Genomic DNA, 16256 nt, shown 5'->3' with positions numbered 1-16256 from the left:
TGTTCTGTAAAATAAAGTCTGAGGCTATAGCTGCAGTGAGGGAGATATTCCACCTGTTGACCGTTCTTTGCCCAAGACTAAGCCCTGTTGTGTGGTTCCACTCCAATTGCTATGCTTGCTGGTTGGTACAGTTGTATGCCTGTGAATGAAGGCTAGGTTGTTACTAGGAAAAAAGTGAGCAGTAATTCCAGATGTGCTCCAGCCTGAAAGTCGTACTCTGTTCTGTTACCTCATTGCCTATTTCTGAAATGGGTTGCCAGCAGTAACAGTTTTTGGCTCTCAATTTCGGCATACTTAGCCTTGCAGTTCTTCGCAGGGTAAAGCTGATTCAGAACAGGTGGGCTCTGCTGCTACTTTGTCATCTGTTGTTGTTGCTCCATGTCCATCCGTGAGCTGTTTGTAAAACTGCAGTAATTTGAAGTTAGTTTTCCACCTGATTTTTCCAAGTGTGCATGTCGCTAAAAGACGAGAAAGGAAGAATTTCATGCAGTGTTGTGTTCTTGAAGATACCATCGAGATATCCTGCAAGGAAACGGTTACTAGTTGAAAAAATTACCTTAAACCTTAGTTTAGTGGATTGTATTTTTTTTTACAGTATGTGGTTGTTCGGCTTGTTTTCCTCAGCGTGCAGCTGAAGAGCTGTCTCCTCAGTTCTGATTCTGACACGGTCGTTTTTCCTTCCTTCTCCTAGTAACAAAGACAGTGTGTGCAGAGCAGTGTGATGGACGGTGCTACGGGCCCTACGTCAGCGACTGCTGCCACCGGGAGTGCGCTGGAGGCTGTTCCGGACCCAAAGACACTGATTGCTTTGTATGTGTGAGACTTCTCATTTTTCTTCTTCCTGCCAGACACAGTGCGTGTTTTTAGTGCTTTAACCCATGAAACTCACAGTTTTGCCCCTCTCAATGCATTGCATGCACGCTCCCGGATTCTGACTCTTAACATTTAATGTTTTTATATTGGCATCACTTATCTGCTTAATATTACCCATTAGCAGATTTGAGATTTGTAAATACGGATTGGGAAACGTTAACATGGTAATCTCTGTGATTTTTATCTTTTGCTTTTCTATAATTTTTTTGGAGGTGATAGGGAATTTTCAGATGTATTTATCATTACACTCGAGTATGGCTTTTATTACTGCACAACGTGCTTTTTATTTGGAAGTCAGGATTACAATTTAGCTTCTTCATGAAAGATGTTCCCTATTACTGCCAGACAGGATTTAAACACAGCTTTTTTACTAACCATACTAGGAAGGAAAGTGGTTCTCAAATTATTCTACCTCAAATGTATTCTGCTACATATTCTTAAGATGAAAGGACAAAAGAGGACATTTTTTTTGGCACATGCAGACCTTTAGCCAAATTTGTCTCATTTATACTACATATTAGTAACAGTGTAAACAGCTTCAGCCACCAACACTGATTTCAAAAAACATACAGCTCGTTGCTCTGTGCTGCAGAGGCAAGTTTTGCTGATGTTTTCAAGGGCAGCAAACCTAGACCAAAGGAAGCTTAGAATTAGAATTAGAATGTGCTCAAAGAAGTGGATCTTAGAGGTACCCAAGTGATGGAGGGGATGAATACCGGTCAACTTGGGTCAACTCCTCTTGAAACCTGCCAGGCGGTATTGAAAAGAGAGATCTATGCTGTGTTAAAGCACATGCAAGATGAGGAGGTGATCTGAGTCAGCCAGCATGGCTTCATCGAGGGCACATCGTGCCTGACCAGTCTGATGGCCTTCTGTGATGGAATGGTAGCACCGATGGACAAAAGGGCAACTGATGTCGTGTACCTGAACTTGTGCGAGACATTTGACATGGTTCCCCACTGTATCTTTATCTTTAAATTGGGATGATGTGGATTTGAAGGCTGGACTATTAGGTGGATAAATAATTGATGGGATGGTCATAGCCAGAGGGCTTGTTGTCAATGGTGGTGTGTCCAGGTGGAGGCTTGTGATGACTGGTGTCCCCTAGGGATCTCTCTTGGGACAGACATTCTTCAACATTCTTTACCAGTGACCTAGACAGTGTGATCAATTGCACCCTCAGGAAATGTGTAGAAAACACCAAGCGGAGTGGTCCAGTCAATTCAGAGAAGGATGGATGGCGTGGGCAGGCGTGAGGAGTGGGCCCCTGTGAACCAAATGAGATCCAACAAGGCCAAATGCAAAGTGTTGCACTTGGGTCAGGACAGTCCCAGATACGCGTATAGACTGAGAGAAGTCTTTGACAGCAGCTCTGTGGTGAAGATCACGGGAGTCCCAAGAGAATGAGAAGCTGATGTGAGCCAGCAGTGTTCTCTTGCAGCTTGGAAGTCCAACTGCATCCTGGGCTCTTCCTAGAGAGAGATGGCCAGCAGGGCAACAGAGGTGATTGTTCCTCTCTACTCTGCTTTCACGAGGCCCTATTCTGAAGTATCATGTCCAGGCTTTGGGATCACCAGCACAAGAAAGCTGTGGAGCTATTGGAGCAGAATCAGAGGAAGGCTGTAAAGTTGATCAGGGTGCTGCAGTACCTCTCCTACGAGGACAGGCTTAGGCAGCTTGGTTTGTCTTGTCTGGAGGAGAGAAGGCTTTGGAGAGACCTCTTTGCAGCCTTCCAGTTCTTCAGGGAAACTTACAAACAGGAAGGAAACTGACTTTTTACATGATCTGAGAGTGATAGAACAAAGAGAAATGGCTTTAGTCTGAAAGTTGGGAAGTTTAGGTTAGATGTTAGGAGCAAGTTCTTTACTCAAAGAGTGGTGAGGCACTGGCACAGGCTTCCCAAAGACGCTATGGATGCCTCATCTCTGGAAGTTTTCAAGGCCAGGTCGGATGGGGCCCTGGGTATACTGACCTGGTGAGTGGCAGCTCTGTCCACAGCAGGGATTTGGAGCTGGATGTTCTTTAAGACCCCTCCCAACCTATGGTCAAATTGCAAATGTGTTGATATTCCAGGTGAGTGGCTCATGGTGATCCTAGTGTTGTTCAACGTCTTCATCAGTGACTTGGATGAAGGGGTGCACCTTCAGCAAGTCTGCTGATGATACTTAGCTGGGAGGAGTGGCTCACATGACAGCAAGACCTGGACTGGCTGGAGACTTGGATAGAGAGGAACCATGTGTGGTTCAGCATGAGCCAGTGTAGAGTCCTGCACCTGGGGAGGAATAACCATGTCCATCAGTAGAGTTTACTGGTAGAAAGGAGCTTGCAGGGAGGGACCCACATATACTGGTGCAGAACAGGTGAACCATGATCCAGCATCTCTCTTATGAAGAAAGTCTGAGTGCCCTAAGGCTGTTCAGCCTGGAGAATAGAAGACTGAGAGGGAATCTTATCAATGCTTATAAAAATCTAAGAGGCAGATGTGAAGGGGATGGGGGCAATGACAGGACAAAGGGCAGTGAACACAAACTGGAACACGGGATATTCCTTACGAACATGAGAAGAAACTTACTTTCTAAGTGTGTTACAGAGCCCTGGAGCAAGCTCCCAGAGAAGCTGCAGACTGGAGATACTCAAAACCCAGCTGGACACGTTCCTGTGCAAGCTGCTGTAGGGAACCTGCTTTAGCAGTTGGGTCTAACTAGGTGCCACAGGTCCCTTCCAGCTCCTATGATTCTGATTCTGTAATCCAAAGCTTGCTGGAACTTCTTGGTTGGTTTCGACTAGAGTTGTGGAAACATCATTCCTTCCCGTCATATAATCTGAATGTGTAAAGAAAAGATTTATTGGTCTCATACAGCAGTCGAGGAACATCCTCAGTGCTGAAGTGCTGAGCCCACATCTTGTTTGGCCATGTTCTGTAGTACTGCAGCCTGAAAGAAAAAAAGCAGATTTTCTGAATAATGGCAATTATAGGAATATGTACGTTAAAAGTCATGCTAGTTTGCATCTTATGACTCAGCAGAGAAATACCCAGAGCATTGCTTTCATTCACTTCTGGCCCCAGAGCGATGTAACTGAAATTCAGCAGGGGTCAGACAATTTTCAAGGCTAGTCATTACTTGCTTGTGACACACTGTGTGAAAAGTGTAACCCTCTAGGCAATGACCAACTGTGCTTAGTTCTCAACCGAGAGATACAACTCATTTTTTCCTGGTGTACATTCTTGTGCTTTCATTCCCATATTAGCAGTGTTTAGCATCAAATCCTGATGTTTGTTTACATTATGAAAGCAATTACAAATGAATACAAAGTATTACAGTCAAGAAGTAAAACTTCCCAACTTTCTTCTTCTCCTGAGAAGTTCCATCTTAGAATAGTATTGGCATGTTTTACTTTATGCATTTGCTAGGAGGATTGTTGTGTACATATTAGAGTATTTCCTAAGTTGACAGTGGATACAAAAAAATGAGGAGAAAATGAACTAAATCAGAATCAAAAGCTTAAATTAATAAGCAAAGCAGAGCTTATGAAACCCTAAATACTCTTCAGCATATTATGGCAGCTTGTAACAGCATCCTGCTTGAAATATGGTGTTACTTCTCGACAAAATTATCTAGCCTCCTCCATATGCTGCCATACAGACATTTGGATATTCAGTTATAAAAGCAAGACAGTAATCGTCGTCTAAGATAACTGCAAGCAAACATGCTAAAATAAAGTTTTAGAAATATTCTTATCTTGTATTTAAAATCAAACTGGATCTAAAACTTGAAATGCACAACAGAGCCAGGCTGAATGCTCTGAAATCAGAAAAATGACACAACTCTATTCACAGAGTGGATTTTCTATCCGGTTCTTGGTGAGGATGAAGGGTAGGTGGGCAAAATCCAGTAGCATTGGTTGCTTAAGATGCTAGGAGGATTCAAGCCAGGCTACAGCTTTCGTATTCGTATGAGTTTTGACACTAGGCATTGGTGGTGTGCTTTGTGACTGCTACTTCACTAGTTTTCTGTAAGCTGTGATTAAAACCACAGACAAGAGGTGTAATGATAAAGAACGCCACGATTTTTGTGATGATTTTTTTTTAACCTTGCTAATTATCATCCCTGCGTGGCCAACTATTCTTCCTGCATACTATTGCTCTCTTTAACCACACGCTCGCCTCTTCATTTGTCAGAGCCCTGTCCTCTGGCAGCTGTGGGTGGCTGAGCTTGAATGCTAAGTGATACAAAGTCCTATTTTCTTTTCCCAGTGTGTGAAGCAACTGACCTTGTTAAACTTGCACTTAGGGAAATGACCCCCTCCTGTGCTAACTCAAAAGAAGTTCTTATCCCTCTTGCTTTCTAATTGGGAATTTCACTTTTCAGCTGGACTTGGGACTCAGGCTGTAAGAAGTGAAAAGGTTGGACCTCTAAAGAAAAGTCGTTAGCATTTGTTTAGATGAACTGTGGTAAATAACTGTTAGCTCCTGGCAGCTTTAGAACGTCCTATGGAGTTGTGAGTCAGTTGATTACTAGTAGTAACAATAGTTATGAAACAAATTGGAGTTCTGCTAGGTTTTTGTAGGAAATGCTGTAACAGCCAGCTGTGTTTCAGATTAAGGGGTCTCTGTGAGAATTCCTTTCACGTGCCATGTATTTGCCAAGGCCCTAGCAAGAAGTCTGTGTAGACAAAATGGAGGTTAGAAGGCTATGCATCGCGTTCCCCCCTGTTGCAACGTTTCTGAACAGTCGTCAGGACAGTGAAACTAAAAACCAAAACAGCTACACAACCAACTATACGCTTTAATCAAGCTGATTTTTTTCTTTCCTCCCGTTTTGCAGGCCTGCATGAATTTCAATGATAGCGGAGCGTGTGTCACACAGTGCCCCCAGACATTTGTGTACAATCCTACTACCTTCCAACTGGAACATAATCACAATGCCAAGTACACGTACGGGGCTTTCTGCGTCAAGAAGTGCCCACGTAAGTGCTGCCTTGGCTCTCTTCTCCTGCGGCCATGGAAAGTTTTGAATTGCATTTCAGGAGCCCTGTGGAACAGCCAGAGAAGGAGAGTGAAGTGAGCAGTGCAGAGCCTCAGATCGCCCTGTGTGCGCCTGCGTCTTGCAAAAGCTTAGGCGTGTGCTAAGTAGAAACAGAGTTCTGGGTCGTTGATGCTTTCCAAGCGTTGTGTGCTGGAGTGATTTTTCTTTATAAAAAGGGAATTTGCTGAGTTTCTGTCTCCACAGTGACCACTTGTTGCATTCATGCTTTCGAACGGCCCGTGTGGATTTAGAAATGAACTGTTAAGATAATGCCAAAATGCTGCATTAGTTCATGGGATTGTATAAATACGTGTAATTAACAGAACTGACAGTCTACCAGCAGTAGTATCTGGCATCAAACACTTTCATGATGCTCTTTTCTTGGAATCACGATGGTTTGACATAAAGTTACCACAGACATTTTCCTTAGCAGTTTTCCCAGTGGGGAAAACAGTTTGCCATACTGACAATGCCATGACTGAAATTACAGTAGCTGGGGGAGATTAAAATCAGTAATCCCATGCGTGTGAAGGACACATGCTTCCAAAATGCCAGCCGGATGGCAAAGAACAAAATACTTCCTTGGAGATTGTCATTGATGCAGTCTTTGATACAGACGTTCTAGTTAGGAAAGAGAGACCATGTTTTTGTTCTCCATTTTGTTCCCACCAGTGTTTCCAGTTGCGTTGTCCATTGTTTTAAATGTAATTTACCTGGATGATCTGTAGTAAACTGAACCATAACTCAACTCAAAGCCAAATCCAAATTTTGAATCTCCACAGTGAAGTTCAGATTGACAGTAGGCTGAAGTGGGGACTGTCACAGCTTCGTTCTGTCTCTAATAAGAGTGGTGAATCATCTAAGGAAGTCAAAGCTTTGTTTATTTTTAACAGAATTGGTGTGCCATGTACTGCTTTAGGGATGTGATTCTTTGTCTAAATACTTCATTGAGCTTTTTGGTTTATTTTTTTCTTCTTGACCTCATTAAGCTTTCAATCAGGTAGAATCAGTCTGTATCTCCTTTGGCAGTTGTTTTACAAGGCAAAATTGAAATAATTGTCGTTGTCCCATGCGGTGCATTATCCCACAAATACAGTTCTGTGTGTGTGAAAGAGAACTGTTTCTTCCTGAGTCACCAAATACGGGTCTAAATTGCTCATTGTTTTCAGAAGAGTCTCGATAAGCATGAAGGTAAATAACATGTACTGACATCATGCAATCAAAACACATGTTCTTCCAGTACTGTGTAGTCCGGTGGTTCACTTTCTCCCAATATCTTCTTTGTAGACAACTTTGTGGTAGATTCCAGCTCTTGTGTCCGTGCATGTCCGAGCTCCAAGATGGAGGTTGAAGAAAATGGTATTAAGATGTGTAAGCCCTGCACTGACATTTGTCCTAAAGGTAGGCAATAATTTAGTATAAATGTTTTTGACTGTAGTCTACACTCCAGTAGAGCAAAGCAGTGTGTTATTTTGGCATGAAATATGTATGAGTATGCTGTAGAATATTTGATATTAATAGCCGTTGGATATCCACAGAACTTTGAACTATGTAGGCTGTGTGTGAAGCGTGCTCCTAAATACAACGAAATGAAAATTTATTCACTTATAATGGTAGTATAACTAAACCAATTACTTTTGCTTAGATAAAAATGAGGGCGATTTCTTCATTGGTTTTAGAGAAATCTGAAAGAATTCTTTATTATATCATTTTAATGACTCGTATTTCCTGGAGGTGTTTCAGAGCTCTCCTTTTGTCATTCCAAAGGAGGCTGCACTAAAACCCAGACTTCAGTATATGGTACTTTTCACACTCAGTATAGCTTTAAGCTTCCATTATTTGACTGTTCTCTGAAAATACCTATTTTCCCAGAATCTTTTACCTCCTTTCTAAGTGTCTTAAAGGTAGGTTAGAAGTTTTTCAGTGAGAATGCTGATGAGAAGAATGATATTTATAGGTTACTTGGTCTTGAGCTCCAATGGGGAGACGTTAAGCTCCCCACTTAAATGTCTCAGGATCAAAGCACCGCCACTTTTCCCATATGGGCTCCTGTCGTTTTTCAGTACTAGTGGGGAGAAGTAAAACTAGTTCTGTAGTAGTCTGAAAAGGAATTCACCACCAAGCTACTGCAAACCCTGTAAATCAGTAGTCACACCACCTGGCTGAAACAGCTAAACAGTTGCCAAGTTGGGAAATGACATACTTAAACCTATTTGCAGTTGAAAAGATACCTTGGGATGCATGTGAATATATATATTGTTCTTCCTAAGCCCTTAGGTTTACATAATGGGATGGAGGGAAGCTACTAAAAGTTGAGGTGTTCTGATAATGGTTGCCATCTGAGGAGACCATTAGGGAGATAGATGTGTTATCTGATGGAAGCTGGGAGGTTTTTGTTCTTGGATGCATCAGAAAATGCAGCTTTTAATGCAGTTGCACTTAAATGCAGCATGCAGAAGATTCGTCAACATTCATACCAAGGTTTCTTAAGGTCCTGTTGTTTAATGAGATGATGAAATTATTTTTGTGCTTCCTTTCAAGAGGGCCTTCTGGCGCTTGAATAGTGAAGTTCACAGGCTTTAAGTTCACCAAAGCAAAGGGGACCTGTTGAGCTAGCAGTGTAGGACCCCTTCCTTTTGCAGTAAGTAGTGCACAAATATAGGATACAGCCAATCTAAGCTAAATCATCAAGTATCTCCTTACAGATGGCTCGAGTGGGAGTTTGTGGGGTTCTTATTCGCCTTGAGATTCAACGTGAAAAAACATTTGCCAGGATGCCCTTCTGTGGCAGGTCCTTGAACTTTCTGGTTTAAATTAGCACTCAGTCCTCGAGGAATATGGGTAATGAGCGCCATTTTAACACCTCATTGCAGCTTTTTCTCTAAAAGAAACAAAGGCTTGCATTTAGAAGGATGACAGGTACTGATTTAGTAATTGTTTCTCCTAGTTCTTCACATAAACTCCTTGTTTTGGCAGCATGTGATGGCATTGGAACAGGGAGCTTAGTGTCAGCTCAGACGGTGGATTCCAGCAACATTGACAAGTTCATAAACTGCACTAAGATCAATGGCAACCTGATCTTCCTTGTTACTGGGATTCATGGGTAAGTGACAAAATGTTTGTATGTTGTGTCATGGTGCACGCTGAAACCAGTAGTGCCCACCTCTGCATTACAGCTGCAGGCTTCTATTACTCGACTGCAAACCTAGGATAAATTAGTTTCCTATCTTCATTTGTGAAGGGAACTGTTAACCACATTCTTAGGATTCAATCTGTAGGAAAAGATAGAATGAACTAGATGGCATTAGAAAGAGAAAAGCCAACTGAGAGCTTAGGTTACTTCATAAAATTTTCAGCACTCGCTTTCAATAATGGCTCATAACAGAGGATAGGTTACCTTCCATTCATTTGTTCTGGATTATGTTTAATTGGTGGTGAAACATGCAGAATATAATAAAGTGCCTCACGTAGTGAAAATTGTCAGAGCCTCACTGGCTGTTGCTGCACATGCATGCAAAAAAACCTGCCCTCTTGTCAACTCATTTTATTTATATCTATTCCAGTTTCAATTGCAGAGATATGCAAAAATCGGTGGTACTTAAATGTGGTGTTTTGCTTTAAATACATCCGTGTATTGAATAGGTCTTAATAACAGTAGATGATGTGGAGGTATAGAACCAGTATTTGGAAGTCTCATTAATGTCTGTTTTTTGTAAAGAAAGACCAGCCAAATAACCTCATGCTGTTAATGGTTTGACGAGCCGTTTGCCGTTGTATCAAAAGTAAATGTGTGGCGCAAATTCAGCAGGGTGGGATGTAAATGGAGGGAACAAATGTAATCTGTTTTGGTGGTCAGAGGAGGCCCGATGTCAATAACTGCTTTCTTGTTTTGTGCTCTTTGAGAGAGCAGACATAGGATTGTATTTTCTCACTAATTCAAGCTTTTCGTGGTGTCATCAGCGATGGTGAGTTACATGTGGTGCTTTGAGGTATTGCAGGGCCTTTTAAAACGAGTGAAATCCTCAAAATGCACTAGCAAGATGAAACTCTCTCCCTTTGTTGAAATAAATATACATCAGTAGTACAAAGTATTCAATTACTTCTGCTGGGTAGTCTTCAAGTTTTAATATGCTCTTTTGGCTTCTCAGAGTTTTCAGCACTGGTTGCAATTGCTTGTTAGGATAAACAATACAAGGTATGGTTCCAGGCTAACTCTGTGTTAGCAGTTTCATGGCGTAGTTTGTGATGAGCTGAACTTCCGCAGATGGATCTGAAGTGGAATTCTGGCATGAGTAATAGCAGCAGATGTTTTGTCAGCTTTCCTTAGATTTAGATGTGTTGAGATAACGAAGTTGTTGACTCTGGGTTGCGTGGCTCACATTTCCCTACGAGGTGAGGTGGAGAGAAATGACTTGTTTCTTTGGTTTGCTGGACTGGTCGGTTGTAATATTTCTTCACCTACAACTTGACTCCAGCCACGCAAGAGCTGAAAATCCGTTTCAGTGGAGGAGCCCTGCAGCTCACTGATGTTCAAAAGGGCAGCCAGTGTGAGCTTTGGCAGTGCAGTTGGCCTTCTCATCTCCTGCAGAGAGCACAGTGCGAAAGGTTAATGTGGCATAGGGAGAAAGAAACTTAGGTTCAGGTGGTTTAAGGAAATGCAGCTTCAGGCTTGTGGAAGCCCTGTGAAGGTCACGCAGCAGTCAGTGCTCGCACCTTAGCACTTTCTCATCCAAATGATTGCTCACGAGGCTGGTTGTAAATCTGTTACATCCCACAAGACAGGAAGTACTCTAGTAAATGCAAGGCAAGCAGCTGGAGGAACCGAGCAGTTCTCTGCAGTTCATTAAGAGATCTGTGATTTTGAGGATTACAGAGGCATTTTTTGTAGAAGTTGCAGTAATAGCGAAGTTACAAGGTGAGTCATGATAACAGATCTATCAATTAAATATAAAGAGAACAAAGCCAACCTTGAATAAAACACTCTGGGGAAGAAAATATTCTGGAACAGCTTTTTTGTTTAAAACTGTAATTGCATTTTGCGAATCATTAGTACACAGAGGAAATGAAGGATGATAGTAGGTACACTGCCAGTTACATAGATGGACTATGTAGAGCAATAACAAAACGTACCTCTGCTCCAACTTCTAGTTACCTTCTGTTACAAATTTGTATACTCTGTGAACTGTAACATTTAAGCTGAACTCTCAGCACTTGAGATTGTGGAGACTTTAAGTCTGCATCTCTGCAGAATTGCAAGATGTTTTGTAGTCTCAGAGAACTACTTGGTTGCTTGAAAGATGCTAAGAGTGGATTTTCGTGTTTTGATTGGTAACTGTATGATTACAATTGATTCTGTGGTTTTTGATCCTGGTATTTTGTAGCTTGTCTTTCTGTTGCCTCATCATTTGAACTTAGTCGCTATGTATTTGTAACAGTGTCTATTCAAACTGCATAGGTCACTCCAAAAATGGTGCTTTCTATTTATTTCCATGGCAACAACAATAGATGGAAGGAGCACAATAACACTGTTTGGAGCTGAGAGTTTTCTCCATCAAAACACTATTTTTCAACACAGTCATCAGCATTAGCTGTGCATTTTTGCCAGTGATGAACAAGAGTCTGCATGCTGTGCTTGTAAAAATCTGCACCAGTGCAATAGTGCACAGCAATAGTGAGCCACTATTTCAAGGCTGTTGTGATTGCATCATTGCTAAGAAAATGTTGCCCATGAAGCTCATCTTTCAGTGACCTGAACAGATGGGAGAATTGGTCCAGTAGCCCTGACAAACTCGCTTATGGCATTCTGTTTCTCTGTTATAATCTCTGTTATGAACAGAGATCCCTAACTATCAGCAAGAGCAACAAGCCTCCATTATAGGCAGTGTTTTATCTCCCCTTTAGTTGTCTGTGTGCAGTCATGCAATCAGTTAAATCTCTTGTTCTTGAAGCTGCAAAGTTCAGTTTTGCCTGTTCTACTGAGAAGTCTTGGCTCTGCTAGGAAGAGTGGTAGATGCCTGCATTACTCTACAAGTTTGCATGTTGGTAAAGCAGATCAGGCGTTTGCCTATTAAGGGGTTTTGTTGCATATTCACTACAGGACAAACTTGTGAGGCTTGTCTCAGGAGATACAGGTCCAGTTCCAAGAATGTCTCTTAGGAAGCAGGACAGATGGAAATGCATGCTCTATCTTTTCCCGAGGCTGTTTCCTAGCCCTGTAAAATACACAAAAAACACCATAAGATGGTGTTACAGAAGAATTTTTTCCTGACTATTTCAAGGTTTTTTTGTTAGAGTTAGGCTCTAGTTAGCTTCTTACACAACTGGAGAATCACAGTATATTTTCTTCTCGGGGATATTTTCTAAGCAAATTCTCTTTCCTTATTTTTTCACAACAAAAGAAGAAATGCTAACTCATGGCACTCTCAAAATGAGTCAGTGTCATGTTTTTATGCTGTAGCATACCTGAGATTTTCCTGTTTGATGGGGACATTCCAGTTCCCAGGTGGCCAACTTGCTTGACTGCTTGGCTTAGTGCTTCCTGCTCTATACCTTCTGAACAGTGCATCCATCTGAAGTCACGTCAGGCACTGCCAGCATGCTCATAGTTCTCTTCTGCTTATAGCTTGTGAATTGTTTCAGTAGCAGTTTTGTTAGCCCAGGTAGTAGCACTGTACTTCAGCTGTGCCATTTCAGCTAGTCTGCCTGAGAAAAATCATCCTTTAGGAAGATCATCCACAGATGTTCAGAATCCATTAATTTTCCAGCAGCTGAAGTATTTACTAAAATATTCTTGACTCAGGATAGTGAGCACTACTGCTTCCCTTTGAAATGACACGGGAGAAGTTAGATTTTGCAGAATCAGAAGTCTGAAACCTGCAACTCGCACTGCTTGAAATCAAAGTATTGACCTCGTGTTAAAAAATAACACTACTTTCTGCATGGCAGAACTTTGTGAAAGTTGTGGTGGTTGTTTTTTGTTTGTTTGTTTGTTTAATTATCATTCACAGTGTTGCATTTTGTCTGCTTAATCTTCCAGGGATCCATATCACACAATCGCAGCAATTAATCCTGAGAAATTAAATATTTTCCAAACAGTGAGAGAGATAACAGGTAACAAACACTTCCGATGTCCTACAATCTGAATTTCTTTTCATTCTGCATTTGCTTTGTCATTTGTTGGGTTTCCTGAGGAGCACAGATGCTCTTTTCTTAAAACTCACTCTGCTATGTATTTGACAGCTGATATTGGAGTTGTTATTTGTTAAAGTATTGTTCACAAATGTGCTGTCCTTTACACACAAATACAGAATGAACGTTGCCTTTGGGTTACACGAGCGTCAGAAGACCAAGACCTCAGTGTTAAGTGAGCACCATGCTGGCAAAGTGATGCAAGTGTTTCAGATGCTAATGGAAATCTCTGCTTTACCAGTGGAATTATTCCTTTGCTTAAAGATGTATTGCGTTCCAGTCCTGTACTGAAACAAAATCATAGGTGCACCCCAGATGTCTGCAAAACAAAATAAAGAGTTGCACTAACTACCCTCCAGTGCTCTCCGTTGAAGACTGATCCTCACACACAGTCAGAAGTGGATGAAAGTTCTTTGTTTTAGTAAAGTCTTGTTACCTTTTAATGCATCATAATGGATCTCTCAATTTCTGTCTTGGGCTCCAATACGTTTTTAACTGAATGTTCTTAATTGAGGCAAATCCTAACGTTGCCTGCTGCTGCTGAGAAATGGTATGTAGGCCTTTCAGGTTGCAGCTGATGTTAAAGCTTGCCCTCAGCGTGGCTTTTGAAAGCTGATTTAGTGCTGTGACATTTCTGCTGTGACACTGTTCACGTCTTCCTTTTCCTTACTGGAGGAGACGGAACAGAGCAGGCCAGTGAATTTTGCGCACTGCTGTCTTCGAATTCATCACCTTTATTTCTTTTTCTCAGACAGTCGCTTTCTTTCACTTAAAGCCTGGGCCTGTCTTAATTCATGTATTTGATGAAGCAGTCTTTATGGCTGGAATGATTGATGGTCACATTTCATTTCTCTCCTTCAGGGTATTTGAACATACAGTCGTGGCCTGAGAACATGACTGACTTCAGGGTTTTTTCTAACTTGGTTACTATTGGTGGAAGAGCTCTGTATAGGTAAGGTACCTTCTATGTTCACGACGCTGTTTTTTGTCAGCATTGTAGTAGCAAGGAATGCAACACTTCTTGGGAAGCGTGTCATAACTTGGCACGTTTTCTCAGTTGGCAAGCTGTTCTTTAACAGTATCTTCGCTATTCCATTCTTCACAATGGACAATAACTTTTGAATGTAAAGACGTAAAAGAAAAACAAACGGCATCAGATTATCCTGGTTCATTTCTGCAGATGCCTACTTCCAGTTCATTTAATACTTTCTACATTTTAAAACATTTTATGAATATGAAATGTACCTTAAAAGATACTAGAACTTTGCCTCATTATCTGCATGCCCATACAGATGTGTATAGATTTACAGTCACATGTGTCCAAAGAACAACCTGGTCTTAAGAAGCAATAAAAGGTGAATACGTTATACTTAGCAGATGGTATTTGTTAGCTCTGTAGTATCATTTTTACCAGAGATGTCTTCATATGAGAACTGAGAGGGAGCAATTGATTTTTGAAAAGAAGAAAATGCAGTGAGAAATAATAGTGGAAGACAAGATACCTTGTAGAGTGACGTAGAGAGGAAACTCTGGTTCCCCGTTGTGTAAATACAGCATCTTGCTGATATTTTTAACAGCAAACCAAACAGATTATGAATAGCAGTGAAACCTTGAGATTGAATTACAGCCCAGCGTTCTGTTCAGAAACAGCAATTTTTTAGAACAGCTGGAAAGCAATTATAAACATTAAAATACAGTAACTTGAAGGATGTTGAGAAGCTGGATGTTGTTCACTTGTCTTCAGTCATACAATATGCACAGTCATTCCTGTGTTACACAATTGTTAATCATTCTTCTGATAGAGGAGATAACCACAGCTTACAATAGCAGAAAAAAGCAATGTAGGAAGTGGGTGGAAAAATTTCCTTGAAAATAGCAGTTTCTTCCTGTATTACCATAAATGACATTAATTTGTCATGTTAACACATTTTAGAATGCATTTTACATGACTTTGTCAGTTTTTCCTTAGCGTATAAACCATCTGAAGTGTTAATTTTGATGTCCTGTGGGATAAAGAAACAACACATTTTCTTCAGTTTTCTTGACAGCACTTTATTTAAAAAAAAAAAATTAAAAAAAAAAAAATAGAGTTAATGATTGTTCCAGAGCTGTGAGTGACTTAACCAGTTAGTTTGATGGCTGAATTGACCTAACGTTGCATGCCTCGCAGTTTGTGGTATTACAGTTCTGAAAGAGCTCGTGGCTTTCTGGGCAATAAAACCACCTTTTGCCTCACAAACTATCTGTGCCATTTCAAACTAAAAGTTTTCTGAGCAAATTTGCAAATGATCGTGCCATTAAAACTAATTTCAGTGGAAGTTCTCCACCAGCTCTGCTGAGCTTCACCTCTGGAGCCACCTCTTGGGGCTCACCTACGTTCTCTTTCCTTCTGTCACAGCGGTCTTTCCTTACTCATCCTGAAGCAGCAAGGCATTACCTCTTTGCAGTTCCAGTCCTTGAAGCAGATCAGCGCTGGTAACATCTACATAACAGACAACAGCAATTTGTGCTACTACCACACAGTCAACTGGACCAGCCTTTTCAGCACACCCAGCCAAAAGACAGTGATTCATCGAAATAGAAAAGCAGAGAACTGCAGTAAGTACTGCTTCTCAATGTAAATCTTCATGCCTGCGAGTGGCTCACTCTGGGGGAAATGATTTAAGTAATGACAGGATACAATGCGTGGACAGGCCAGAAATGCAGCTGGGGTCACTTGTTTAGAGCCCCACAAACAAGAGCGGAGTATCGATCATTTGCAGAATCTAAAGATATGGCCCAGTGTCTCCAAGGAGATTTGTAAGAAAATGAAGTGTTTTAAAGTATGGGCAAACGAAATAGAGAAGGAAGAAGGCACTGCTTCCTGCTGCAATATGAACTTTGGAGACAAGAGATACAGTTTTATAAATACAGATTCTGAAGGTTGTACATGTGGAGCGATTATAGTTTCTATAGACTTTGACTTACAGCCCTCTACCTATGGAGCTAAACAGGCATCTTCTGCTTCTCTTCTTTGCCAAAGTGGCTCTCAATCTCAAAAGGTCACTTTTGGGACTGCTGTCTGGTAACTGTGTTCTCCCTTGCCATACTGAGCCTGTCTGACAAGGAAGGTTACTAGGAGAATTTCAGTTGGGGCTAATTGTCTGTCAGGAAAGCTTATCTGGACTA

General features: G+C 41.3%; 1 protein-coding gene across 6 annotated transcripts in view; it reads left to right on the top strand.

Annotated features, from left to right (window-relative positions):
- Nucleotides 1-16256, top strand: part of ERBB4 (erb-b2 receptor tyrosine kinase 4) — a 500652-nt gene that overhangs the window by 344245 nt on the left and 140151 nt on the right. For all 6 annotated transcript variants that reach the window (XM_052675099.1, XM_052675094.1, XM_052675096.1 and 3 more), the window contains exons 6-12: nt 692-810; nt 5700-5841; nt 7188-7301; nt 8877-9003; nt 12937-13010; nt 13950-14040; nt 15487-15686. In XM_052675099.1, coding sequence (XP_052531059.1) covers nt 692-810; nt 5700-5841; nt 7188-7301; nt 8877-9003; nt 12937-13010; nt 13950-14040; nt 15487-15686 — 867 coding nt within the window. The remainder of the gene's footprint in view (nt 1-691; nt 811-5699; nt 5842-7187; nt 7302-8876; nt 9004-12936; nt 13011-13949; nt 14041-15486; nt 15687-16256) is intronic.

Source organism: Tympanuchus pallidicinctus, unplaced genomic scaffold, assembly GCF_026119805.1.
Source record: "Tympanuchus pallidicinctus isolate F22 unplaced genomic scaffold, pur_lepc_1.0 scaffold15, whole genome shotgun sequence".
NCBI lineage: Eukaryota > Metazoa > Chordata > Aves > Galliformes > Phasianidae > Tympanuchus > Tympanuchus pallidicinctus.
The sequence above is the reverse complement of the archived record's forward strand: the minus strand, read 5'-3'. Positions and strand labels throughout refer to the sequence as shown.